This window comes from Agelaius phoeniceus, chromosome 2 (assembly GCF_051311805.1).
Source record: "Agelaius phoeniceus isolate bAgePho1 chromosome 2, bAgePho1.hap1, whole genome shotgun sequence".
NCBI lineage: Eukaryota > Metazoa > Chordata > Aves > Passeriformes > Icteridae > Agelaius > Agelaius phoeniceus.
In genome coordinates, this window is record NC_135266.1 from 92,176,482 (window position 1) to 92,189,747 (window position 13,266).

General features: G+C 46.4%; 1 protein-coding gene across 1 annotated transcript in view; it reads left to right on the forward strand.

The window, feature by feature from the left end:
• The window catches only part of FSTL1 (follistatin like 1), a 53,262-nt gene extending 41,172 nt beyond the window's left edge, over nucleotides 1-12,090 (forward strand). The window contains exons 5-11 of the mRNA XM_054655015.2: nucleotides 300-332; nucleotides 1,896-2,026; nucleotides 4,934-5,052; nucleotides 5,800-5,912; nucleotides 6,698-6,808; nucleotides 8,509-8,606; nucleotides 8,866-12,090. Of these exons, the coding sequence (XP_054510990.2) occupies nucleotides 300-332; nucleotides 1,896-2,026; nucleotides 4,934-5,052; nucleotides 5,800-5,912; nucleotides 6,698-6,808; nucleotides 8,509-8,606; nucleotides 8,866-8,910 (650 nt within the window). The 3' untranslated portion in view covers nucleotides 8,911-12,090. The remainder of the gene's footprint in view (nucleotides 1-299; nucleotides 333-1,895; nucleotides 2,027-4,933; nucleotides 5,053-5,799; nucleotides 5,913-6,697; nucleotides 6,809-8,508; nucleotides 8,607-8,865) is intronic.
• Nucleotides 12,091-13,266: the final 1,176 nt, after the last annotated feature.

Consider the following 13,266-nt stretch of genomic DNA (forward strand, 5'->3'; position numbering starts at 1 on the left):
GTGCCCACTGTCTCTTACCCTGTCACTGAATACCATGGATAAAAGTCTGGTGCAGTCTTCCTCATTTCCTTCCATCAGATTTATAAACATTGATGAGATTGTCCCTGAGCCTTCAATTCTTTGGTCTAAACTGTCTTCAGTATCTCCTCATGGTCCAGGGATTCCAGCCCCTCAATCATGTATGTGGCCCTCATATACCCAAAGACTCCCAGGTTCTTCTGCTTTTACCCATGGTGGGAAGAGATTTGTATTGCTTCACACTGCATCAGAAATGTCCTCTTCTGTCTTTCCATTAACAGAGAAGAAGTCTGAGAATCCAGCTGCAAGTCCAGGTAAGAAGCTGTGTCCTGTTTGGCTGAGGCCTCTGTATGAATTTGTATGCTCTGGGAGATGGGCAGAGGGTGTGCTGGGGGGGTGCAGAACTCTGTGTAAAAAGCATATCCTGCATGGGCTGTAGAAGAGTCTGAGTTGATAAATCAGCTGAAAGGTCATTGCTCAGCTCTTTACTCTTGGGTAACCTTTCAGAGCTCATTCATCTCCCGCGCTTTTCACTGTGCTGGGATGTCTCGGGGACTCAGCATAGACTAGGTGCAATGAAACCCAGTTTGCCCCCAGGGACTCAAACGGTGTTCGTCACCCAGACTGAGGGATGGAGCACTCTTTTAAAAGGAAACTTTGCTTTAGGAGTGATGAACCAATAGGTGCAGAGGCAGAGTCAGGAGGTACAGCTGAACTGCCTCTACCATCAGCCAACCAAGATGATCTTGAGTCTCTTCTAATCTAAATGATTCTATGATCACCTAAATTTTAAGTCTCTTCGATTTCTTGTGCTTGGTTTCTCCCCTTATGTATTGCCATGTGTACTTAACAGTGGATTTTAGGGCCATGGCTTGTCATCATGAGATCCTTTTCCTATTCATGACCTCTAAATACTGGAGCTGTATAATCATCAACTTTAACTTCCTATGACAGATGAGAGCAAAGTCTCACACAAACTAAAGAGGAAGGACCATGTCAGAGCACAGCCACCACCCTAAAGCAGTTTTAAAGAAGTACAAAATGAAACATGCAGAATCCCTATAGAGCTGATTTTTTTTTTCATCTCTCCATCTGCTTGTGATAGTAGTCACTGGATTCAGAAGATCCTTAGTGTGTGCAAGTGACATGAATGCACACTGATTCCTTTTCTGGCTTTGCTGACCACTGGGCAGGTGTGACAATTCCCAGCTAGGCTTTCAGTTTTGTTTCTAAATCACAGCTTGTACTAGCACACAAAGTGATAACTGCTCTAGAGAAACCTGTGATACTGGCAAGCACTGTGAATGAATAAACCCAACCTGACTCCCTCTCATTTCCAGTCAGAGTGGACAAACCAGGGCTTTGAAGAAACAGTATTTCCTGAGATAGTAGGCTCTAAAATTCAAGTCTTGGAGACGGAGTGGTAGAAAGGCTTGCTCAGTCTAGATTTCCCCCTTGCAGAGGATAGAGGTTTTGGTACTTCAGGGTTGACAGCTGAATGACAATTCTACGCAGTGTCAGGAAGCCTGGGGACATTGTCAGTTACCTTCCTCAGTTTGGGACTCTTCACACCAAGATGAGTCAGCTCCGGGTTGTTCTTCCACAAGCTTCTGGAATGGGAAGGAAGAGCTTTGGCAGGAGTGTTGTTTTCCAGCCGTGCCACATGGTGTCACCAACAGCCCATCCACTATTTAGCACATGACATATCTGCTTGGATCTGGCAGTGATGTAACTCCACGGACTGGACTGAGGGGCTGCAAGCTGCCATCAGGGCGAGCTGGCTGGCTTTTATTTCCAGTCCTCTCTTTGTGATCTCCCTGCCAGCGTGATTTCTCTCACTCTTGTTTTTCCTTCTGCTGCACTGTCTCCCATCACAGTTGTCTGCTACCAGTCGGACAGGGACGAGCTTCGTCGCCGGGTCATCCAGTGGCTGGAAGCTGAGATTATCCCAGATGGGTGGTTCTCCAAGGGCAGTAACTACAGTGAAGTCCTGGACAAATATTTCAAGGCAAGTAGAGCAGCACCTGCCTCAAAGCCCAGACAACATTTCTTGCCTTGTCACTGCATAACAGCTGCTGTGCCCCCAGCTGAGAGGTTCCAGTGTGTGATATGCCTGTTGAGCTGGGGACCAGAGGGATCTGATAAATCCTACAGCCTGATGTGTTATGGGCTGCCTGCAGCAGCCACTGACTGAGGCATTGACACAGCTTGTGACAACCAGCTGTGGAGCATCTTTGATTCCTGGTGTCTGACCTACCCTGGGGAAAAGGAAGAGGGCAAGCCTCATATGCCTGTAGCAGAGTAGAGAACTAATCTTGGGTAAAATGCCAGAGGAAAAGAAGGTAAAGTGCTGGAAATGCAGGAATCTGTGGCAGGGGCTCCTGATTTTTTGGTCTAGATAGTCCCAAGGCCATGCTGAGATGGGTATAAGGGACATTTGGGGGCTTCAAAGAATATGTCCCAGTTGTGGCTGAGAGCTGGCAGTTCCCTAGTACTCTGCAGAGTGAAAGCCACTTGCAATAATCCTGTTCCTCCCTCCTGCCTGTCAGTCTATCCCTCACCCCACCAGCAGATCCCAAGCTTCTCCCATGCTCCTGCCACATGCACTGCTGTGTCCCTCCCCCTCACGCCTGGCTCCTGACAGAGACTTCAAAGCATTCAGGATGAAGCTGGAGGAGCAGGTGGGGAAGAGGGGATAGCATTTAAATCATGAGCTGTTGACAGCCAGAGATTAATGGTGCCTGACAGGAGTTAGCACTGCAAGCAAATCTGCCATGGCAATGGCACCCCCTGGTGAGACAGAGGAGCTGGTCCCCTCGCTCCACAGAACATCCTCACATTTCCAGTGGAAATCCACTGCCCTGGGTGCTCCTGTCAGTGCCTGCCAGCACCAAAAAACAGCAGTGTACTGTGTTAGTCCCTCTGCCTGCAAATATGCTGTCCCCAGCCACTTTTGCAGGGTCTTCCCAGGTCATAGGCTTTGCTGAAATGCATGAGCCAGCCACAGGCTTGTTCGACTGTCACCACACAAGCCGTTCACACCCACTGTCCCCACGCCTGTCAGCGTGCTGCTGATATCCTGAGGCTGAGCTCAGAGGCAGGGAGCCTCACGTTCTCTTTACTGTCCCACTTTTTCTAGAGCACTGATCCCAGCCAATGGGTGAGAGATCTTATGGCAAAGAAATACCTCTGCTTGTACCAAAGGAAGAATTTCCGTGGCCAAGGTCAACAGGATGAGGTTCAGTAAGGGCAAATGTCAGGTCCTGCATTTGGATCACAACAATCCCTGGCAGAATTACAGGCTGGGGAAACAGTGGCTGCAAAGGGAGGTGGTGGAGTCACCATCCCTGGAAGGGTTCAAGAAACAACTGGATGTGGCACTTGCTGCTGTGGTTTAATTGATAAGGTGGTGTTCAATCAAAGGCTGATGATCTTGGAGGTCTTTTCCAACCTTAATGATTCTGTGATTATCAGGTGGTAATCCACCTTTTCAACTACCTTATTCTTTAAGCTTTGAAACATTTTTAAAGCAGAATTCAGAGTTTGGAGCAACTTGGGACAAATCAAGGCAAAGCAAACTAAATGGCTTCATACATAGAGAAATTTGTGTCAGCAATGAGTGTCTGCTGTTACTGGAGGAATTTTTTCATGCCAAGCTGTGGGGCTCTTCATGCCCTGCATGATTCCTGTGCTGCATGTAGGAAACACTGGAGGCATAGTTGAAATGAAGCTTTTCCCTTTTCTCCTTGATGGGGAGGTTTGTAGATGTGGCATTAAGCTATTTCTCTTCTGGAAGCCTGACTTGTGGGGCTCACTGGGATGTGCTTTGTTCGTCAGGCAGGTCATGACCTTGAAGGACATTATTTCAAGAGGAGCAAGAGTGGTAGTGGGAAGCTGCTCCATTTTGGAGAATGTCTGTGGGAATGCCTTAATGTAGACCGTAACTTTGAAAGGCAAGAAAACTCACTTAACAGTCTGGGTCATTAAGAGAACTGCAGTCATTTGACAATAAAAAGCAGGACAAGAGGCTTCAAAGTCTAGTGGAAGTTGACATGTGGAGCAGTTACACAGGATTGTTTCCCTAGCCCTAGATGTTTCTCCTGAAACACACAGAGGTAACAACAGGCAGTGTCTATTCCAGCATTCCTGAGAGCACTGCACAAGGAGCCACAGCGACCTGCCCCAATCACACAGCAAAAATTAAGTGGCAGCAGTCTGTGTGCAGGATTAATTTTCCACTCACAGCAATGCAGCTGTCTCTGAGGGGGCACAGCAGATCCTGCTGAGTGCCCAGCACTGCAGTGTCACATCTCCAAACAGGAAAGCAAAATGCAATTACTTCTTTGGGAGTACAGCCAGGATTTTGGGGCTAAAAATCCTAAAAATCCTTCAGTGCCAGGAGTCTTGTCAGGACCTTAAGAAGTTGATGGTGAGGTGTTGTGCTATTGCATTAAATTTTTTCCCTGGTATCAGCAGAAAATTGCTTCCTGTGATTTTTCCCTTTTGTCACTGTCAGAGTCTAGGCACAGCTTTGGATTTACACATATTGGAAAGCTGACACCTCCTTGAATGCAGCTGGTGTGCTCTAAGGCAGGAGGTATATAAGAAAGCTAAGAGCTGGCTGAAACAAAGAGAAGAAATAGGGTTAGAGCCATAAATCAAGCAGCAGGAGGTGAATGAGAGGCAGTGTAGCTTATCTGTGAGAACAAGGCTAGGATCATTTCTCTCTTATTCTGAGGCTAATGTGGATATGTTGCTGCTTTTCTCTGAGCCTCTTTCTTTGTGAAAAACAGGGATAATGGAACTTGTCTCACTAAAGCTTCAAAATGCTATGTAGGTATGGAAGTGGAAGAAGGAAGGGGTACTTTGAACTGATAAATGAGAGCTTCTCACATCTTCCTGTCTTCCCCTACAGAGCTTTGATGATGGTGATTCTCGCTTGGACTCCACTGAATTCCTGAAGTTTGTGGAGCAGAATGAGACTGCCATCAACATCACCACCTACATGGACCAGGAGACCAACAAGTTGCTCAGGTGGGCAGTGGACAGGATGCCAGAGAGAGGGCCAGGGGGGCAGATGTGGTAGAATGAAGATGGAAATTCACTCATGGTAAATATCAGCTAGGGCTTGCACTGGCAGAGTTAACTGTGTATGAAGTGGCTTCCAACTTAAATAGGTGTGAACACACAAGAGGAGCAGTCCTATCTCTACCCTTCATGTTAGGCACGTATTCCAATCCTCTTTTGCCCTAAATGTAGCACTTGTGCAGCCAGAAAGGAGTTGGGTAACAGAAGATTTGTCATCTTCTTTCTATTTCCTAATAAATTAGCTTTCCTGGGGACTGCCCTCTCCTTTTGCCTAATAGCTACATCCAGTGCAAGGAAGATGGTGGGAAAACACCATTCATAGGCAGCTATAGTTTGAGAGGTTTCCCTCTTTCTTTGTCTGCCACTGTGTGAAAAAAAGGCTGCTTCTGGTTATGCTGTGCTTGCATCTCTACCTGTGTGACAGCATGTAGATGTCAACAAATGTGGATGTCCCATTCCTGCTGTTCAGAATATTCCCCCCACTGCCCAGCCCGCTGCCAGACGGAGAGTATTTTGTGACTGTTTTTCTTTTCTCTGTATCCCATGAGGTTTCCTTAGAGAAGCCACTTGTGCCAGACATCTTGGAGTCTCCCTAGTTATTACTGTTTTTAGTCACCTGCACTCTGAAGACAGTAGAGAGGCACTGGCCTAGCACAAGCCCTGTGCAGAACAAGCCTCTGTGTTTCCTTTCAGGGGACTCTGCGTAGATGCCCTCATCGAGCTGTCAGATGAAAATGCTGACTGGAAGCTCAGCTTCAATGAATTTCTCAAGTGCCTCAGCCCATCCTTCAACCCACCAGAGAAAAGTAGGAACTCCTCACTTATCTTGGGGAACAAGAGGGGTCCTGGGAAGGGAGGAAAGAAAAGAGATCAGCTTCAGGCCAGACATCGGGTGCTGTAACTCCACAGCCAGAGATAATTTTAATATATGCCTGCCTCTCATCCAACAGCACCCTTTGTCTCTGCATTGTTAAGAGTACTGCTTTTACTGTCCCAAAGCTCCTGCAGCTCTTGTAATAAGAAAGGTTTGGATTTTAGCAGCAAGGCCATAGGTTGGATGGGTATGGTATGCTTGTAAGATCAAGGCATGTATTTAACAGTGCAGAGGTCAATCATGTGAGGAGTTCATGGCCAGATAACTTAGGAAAGTCAGACCAGACCAAAGTCCTGCTATGCTCTGCCTTTCACACAGAGAGCCTCCCTGATGACCATCTCAAAGTTCACTATCCTTCCAAATCATTTCCCCAACTTATCCTCACCTGGATCAGAATAACCCAAGCTTTCATTTCAGGGATTCTTTTCTTTGTGTAACAAATAAGGAAATTCTAACAAATCCAACACTGAGATTTCATTTGGAATTGAGAAATTGAAATGTGTTCTTCTGATGAAGAAAAACAAAGGGTTTGACTTTCCCAAATTATATTTTGGCTGATTTCACTCACCAAATTCAGCATGAATATTTTAGTCATGAGGAAACTTCTGATGGTTGGGGGAAGGAAGGCTTCCCCTTCAACCAAGGCATCTTCAAAGTATGTTTCCTTTAGCCTGCTCGCTCTCTCACAAGCACTGCCTTTGTTTTGTGCCTCTTCAGAGTGTGCCCTGGAAGATGAGACCTACGAGGATGGAGCAGAGACCCAGGTGGAGTGCAACCGCTGCGTCTGCGCCTGCGGGAACTGGGTGTGCACCGCAATGACGTGCGAGGGTCCGTATGCTCTGCACAAAGTTACTGTGTGGGGGTTTGGACAAAAGAATTCTCACTCTGTGTCCTTCCAAAGGCACCAGCTATCCAGGGTCCTTCTCTCTCCAGCTTTTCCTCAGCTTCTCCATGGCTGGTTTCTGCATAACCCTCACTTGTTCCATGTTAGTCAAACCCAAGCTGGTACTGTTCCAGAGGTCAGAAATTATGTAACTGGGCTTGGGGCAATGCTGATGGGGTTTGTAGTTTGGATTTGGTGTCATGAAAATTCAGCACTAAATCATCCAGACTAGAGCTACTCTGCATCTTGCTGGTGCAAACCAAATAGGTCACTGGCTGCTACTGTATATGTAGGTGTGAGCAAGTCAGGATATGTGTCCATATCCTCACTGTATCTGCGTTTATGGAATTTGTAAAACAGGATCTAGGATCCTGTCTTGATCAAGAGGGGATATAGGAACCTTCATCCAATGCCAAGAAAGCACTTTAGCTTCTTGCCACAAAAACTGTAGAATAATGCTGATGAAGGGAGATGGTGCTACAGTAAGGGAGGGTTGTTTGCTCCTCCTTTGGAAGGCCCTTAAACTTGCACAGCTGCGGTACAATTGTGAGAGGTCGTGGTGCAGTTGTGAACAACAGCTCTCTGTTTCACCTTCTCACACATAGTTCAGGGCCAGTGGAATGCCACCTTTATTCTGTGTTGGCAAATGTATGGGTTCTTCCCAAGGAGTCACATCCAACCTCCTAGCATGGTGCTGCATTTCTCTGGCCTTCTCCCCTAGAAACCCAGCTCTTTTTATATCATTTTATATCCTTCCCTAGAAACCAGGCCCTTGCAGTGCTGTGTGGGACCTGCCAGGAGTACACTGGTTCAGATCTATAGTCAGTAGCTTGGGCAGAATAGAAGAGAGGGAAACAGCAGCAGTATGTACAGAGTTTTTCATGTTTATCTCATCTTCTGCAGCAGAGGCTTCAGGATCACCTCAGTTCAGACTTAGCTGTAGCAGCAGGAACTCACCTGAGAAAAGACAACTGTAGTATTAATAGAGCTGCCAGAGGAGCTGTGTGTAGGTGTCATAGATTAAGCAACAGAATGAGAGACACTTTCTGTTGCCTCCCCAGAAACAACCTTCAAAGTTGCTATGCAACACCTGTTCTTGCAGCCTACTTTGTTCCCTGCATCCATGACAGAAGCATGCAATGGGATAACGATTCCTTGACTTTCTGCCCATGTCAGAGCAGCAGAGGAGTTAGAGGCTATTGTTAGAGGAATAATGAAACTGAAGAATCAGATCAAACACATCAACAAGTTACATCTTCATTGAGCAAAATTACCTCTTCATTAGATATCAGTTATTGTACTTGGGTAGCACTGAGCTTCCATTTTTTCCCTACAAGAGGCCAAGATGTTTGAGCTAATTATAGGTGTTCCTTTTCAATAATATGCAGCCTCTTCTACATGGCTTTATTATCAGTCACATGGGAGGGAGAGACAGGGACAGATTGCACATCCAAGTTGTGAAGTCCCAGGCAGCCACAAGGCCTGTTCTCTTTCTAAGAAGCCAACCCGTACCATCCTCCAGCGAAGGCTTCCCCTAAGCTTGAGGGATGCAGTGCCTGACCTGCCTCTCTTTGTTCTTCATGGTTCAACATCTGAAATTTGCATTCCCCATTTGTGAAACACTAAACTCCATTTCTGCTTCCAGGGAGGAATGAGAAGATGCCTGCTCAGAGACACCGACCTGATCAAGATTTGACTGAGGAGGAGATGGCCAGATACGTTCAGGAACTGCAGAAGCATCAGGTCAGCATGAAGCTGGGAAGGTCTGCTTGCACTGAGCCTCCCCTTGCCATATGGGTTCCTTCTGTTTCTGTCACTTGGAGACTTCTAGAAGTAGAAGGGAGTAAGAGGTAGAAGGAGGAGCAGAGTAAATCTCTTGCCTGTGGGGACAAGATCAGGTGTGGGGCTTTCAGATACAAGCCAGTGTTGGATCAAAGACTTCAGAGCACTACCAATTCCTGTGTCATTGCAGAGCTTCACTTCTGTGCTCTCTTTTCTCTAGGAGACAGCTGAGAAGACCAAGAGAATGAGCACCAAGGAGATGTAAGGGGCCTCCACAGCGGAGGAGCCCAGGAGGATGGGCCCAACCTGCCATCCTGTCCTCCAGTGCTGATCTCAGTATGCACAAGTGTCTGCTACAGTTGCCCAGTCACAGATATTTACATGTATAGCGATGGGTTATTTGTTTTGTAATACACAAAGAATGGGGCCAGGAAAGGGGAGCAGAGCCCACCTGTTCAGGGAGCTTCATTGCTGGGACCTTGGAAGGCTGGGAGGGATTTACAGCAGCCTCTGGGGCCCTTCCCCAGAACAGACAGCTGCTCCCTCCAAAAGCTAACAGGGATTTCTTGTTCCTCTGGATCTGGGGAAAGGATGGAGGTCAATGCTGGATAGAAAAGGGGGTCTTCAGTCAATACAATTGTCAGCACCACCCTTGGCTGCAGACATACAGGCCTGGCAGTTTTGTGGCTGAACACGTGTGCTGCAGGGCACCACTATCCAAGGACCTTACCCTTTGCTTCGAGCTCCTCAAAGCTGGTCAGCCTGGTGTGACAGCTGGGAGTCGTTGTGCCATGCTGGCATAAGTCCAGCACATTCCTCCTTGCTTTCCACCAGACTGTCCCCAGCAGCTCCTCCAGTACACTGTGGGCTCCAACACAACATGGTTCCTTTTGACCTCATCTCACTCTTACTCTCCCTGCCCCCTCCTTAGAGGTGCTATCATATTTTTTTCTTATCACATTCACATGCTGACTCCCCTTTTTTTTTGTTTCGGGTTTTTTATTATTTTATTTCCTATGGTAGTGATTCAGCTTTTGTATGTTTTGTAGCTCTAGATCTTTCAAGAAAACCCAGCGTGTGGGTTTTTGTTGTTGACAGTGCTGTAATGCCCATGCACAGTTTGTATTGCACTGCGCTCAGCTGCCACAAACACCACAGGCAAATTGTGAGCCTTGCACTACAGGGTATTTCCCAGCTGGGGGATAGCAGTGTCCCTCGTGGGAAGGAGAGACAGGGTTGGATGTAATTAGTTTCACCAGACACAGACTGCCACTGCAGCTCTCTAGCTCTCACTCTTGTAGCTAGCATTGACCATGTGCTCAAAGTCTGTGCTCGTGCCTCTCTAAATTGCTCAAAGCAGTCTAGAGACAGAGGGACCAGGCAATCCCATTAGTACAGTATCTTAAAAAGCTTAAGTATGTAGAAAACTGTTTAGTTGTGCTGTTGGCATCATCTTGGGCTTTTCATCTTCCTCTGGGGTGAGGCAGCAGTGTTATTCTTTGATTCCAGGTATGAGTTTGGAGTCAGGGCTGGAAGCCTCATTACTGACACATTTCTCATTGTCATTATCAGACCACCTTTGACCACTCACACATTCCTTCGTGGGTCAGTTTCATCCCACATGTTTCTCAGAGCATTGGTCCTACATGTAAATGAAATGCTCTTTTGTTGATAGTCACCTCTATAGCCTGAAGCTCAGCTGATTTTCTTATGCAGTTGTCAAATGTACTTCATGTACACCTGAACATCCATGTTCCCTTCATGCCTGTGCTGTGCTTCCCAAGCAGTTGCATGTGCCCTGATCCACTACTTGTGACTTCCATCTTTCTGTTTGTGAGCAACTTCAGCAGTTGTTGCTGTGTATCTTGCAGTCCCTATTGCTTGCTCAAGCAAAATTCCACTTGCATCTGCAAAAGCATGTCCAGTTTGAGTGAAGATCAGCAGGACTTGAGTCCCAACCTTCCCCTTCTTGCACAGTGCTTTCCTTGAAGAGGAGGAATAAACTGGTACCTAGAAGTATAGGAAAAAAAGAATGCTTGGTCCCTCCTGTGCTCTTTCCCATGAGCCAGATGTGTTAAAGGCTGTCTGGTTGTTATGGTGTGAAGCATCTTATTCCAATATCTGGTCTTTGAGCTGTTTTCCTGATGTGAAGCCAGAGGACTTCCATTAACTTTGACATTGTGCCACTTTTCCAGTGAGAGCTATAATGTACCCTGGCATTGAGGTTTTGGTATCATAAATACAGGAGACTGTTTTTTGGGGTTTTTTTCTCATGAGGGCCTGGATTTGAGTAGCTGTCACCTGTGAAGGTGAGAGGAATGAGTCCATGTGAGCTGAGGGTAATGTGGACAATGCTATACTGGGACAGAATAATTGTGTTCTGGTGGCACTGGAAGAAGTGGTTGGTGAAATAGGAGCACCCATTAGACATAGGCTTGCTCCTTCCCAAGAGTATGAGCGAAAGGGCTTTATGTGCTGGATCTGGAGTCACAGGAACATTGTTAATAATGTTTTGCTTTATTCCAGCCCTGCTCTAAAAGGTAGTTAGTGCCTCCCAGATCACTTCCTTCCAGCTTGGGTTGTTAAAGTGCCTTAGAGAAAACACAACAGCTTGCCTTAAAGGCTTTCCCTGGACAGGGATAACATCTTGTTCAGTCAGGAATATTTCCAACTGTGAAAACCAGAGCATGTGCAGGAAGGGGAGGCGAATGCACAGCTTCAGGGCTTCTGTAGGCTGCACTGTGATGTGTTCTCTGTCCCCTCCTGCCCGCTGTGGCTGTGCAGCCGTGTGGATGGGGGTGGCTGCTGGGGCAGCCAGAGATGTGTGCTGGCAGCTGAGGTTTACAGAGCTTGCTCTTGCACTGAGGGCGGAGGGACAGGCTGTGGTCTCCGGCAAGCAGAGCTCTCCAAGAAGCCATACAACAGATCCCAGGGTAGCCTAGGGCAGCAGCTGGGAGTGCAACAACAGTGCCTCTGGAAAGGGCTGCTGCTGCCTCTGGAGCCTCTTCCTCCTTGTGCCCCCATGAAGGGACGTGGTGGAAAGTGGGGCCCCTTTTAAGGGCAGCAGTTCTCAAAGGGGACCAAAACATCTCAGCAGCTGAGACTGAGCAATGCTCAGGCTTCTGCAGGATGGTCACTCACTAACTCCTGCAGGCTGCTGGGGAAGGAAGTGCTGAATTTCAGCCATTGCTCTCTGGGATGATTGCTGTACAGACTACAAGGGGCAGGGAAGGTGTTTTGTTTTGTTTTTCCCAAAAAACCAAATTTAAGCAACAAACAAAAAAGTCCCACTCCTCCCTCTATATTCCCTCCTGTACGTGTGTGAAATTTATCAGTATTCTGTAGGTTTCCTTAGTGCACTTATTTTACTTGATTTTGTAATTTTTTTGAAGCAGGGGGGTTTGGATATTACTGCCAAATAAATGAAACAAAATTTAAAAAATAACACTTGTTTGGTTTATTTTTCACAAGCCACACAACTTGTTTTCAAAAAAAAAAAACCTGTCTTTGCACATTCATACACAGATCTCAGTGTGTTGGACAAATGTAAGACATGACTGTTTCTGTTTTATAGCTGGGGAATCAGGTGGAAAGAACCCATAGGCAAGCAAAAACAGTAACTAAAGGCCTTGAAAATGTGACTGAATGGTGAGATAGCCTTCAGTGGTGTTGTATGACAGGAGGACGTGCCCTACTATTCATCTCCCCAGCAATGCCACTGCTGTGAGTGCTTCCGTGCAGATAATGGTCTGACAGAAGAGAAAGCTGCCTTGCTTTGTTCTACTTGGTGTGCTCCTTCCAAAGCTGTTTAAAAATGAAAACCAAACAACTCCCAAACATTGGCTCTTCCATGTTGTTTTTCACGCCAAATGGCCTCTTTAGCATGTACCAGCTGCTGCAAATGCAGTCTTTTCTGTGGCATTCCCTGCCTGTTCACTGCTCAACTGCAAAGTGAGGCTGCTTTATTACTGCAATTTCTACTGTGAGGATTCCCCAGGATTTTAAGAAGAAATGAATGGAAGCAGCAGCCACAAATTTAGCTAGGTGGCACTACAAATATTTTGCCTTGTGCTCCATGCATATTTACTGAAGCAAAGTGGTTTTGAGGTGGGAGAGAGGAAAAGCAAAAATTCTGTTGCCCGCTTCTTGTAGAGGCCTGGGAAAAACTGACCTGTTTATGTTGTGCACATCTGAGTATTAAATTACTGCACTATAGTTACATACCCTTAATCACAATTCTCCAGTGCTGTTAAACTTGAGGTAGAGAAATAGGCTATTTAAGTGGTAGATCAAGAGACTGAACTGCATTTGTAAGGTATTTATTAACTTTAGCTCTGAAGACAGGAGCAGACTGATCTATAATAAGACTCAGTTCCTGAACCATGTTACAGGACACACCTTGAGGAGAACCAGGCTTAAAGCACTACAAAAGACAAGAGCAAAATCCAGATGACCTTACCCTTGTGATTACGTAAACTGTCCTGGAACAGCACAGTATTTGTAAAGTGGGGAAAATTATGTTGATAAGAAGTTAACAATACTTGTGAGGTGTCTGTTCTGCAGCTATCTCTGGGTTCACATCAGGACCTATACTTGTGAATCCACAGACTCTTGGAAAACA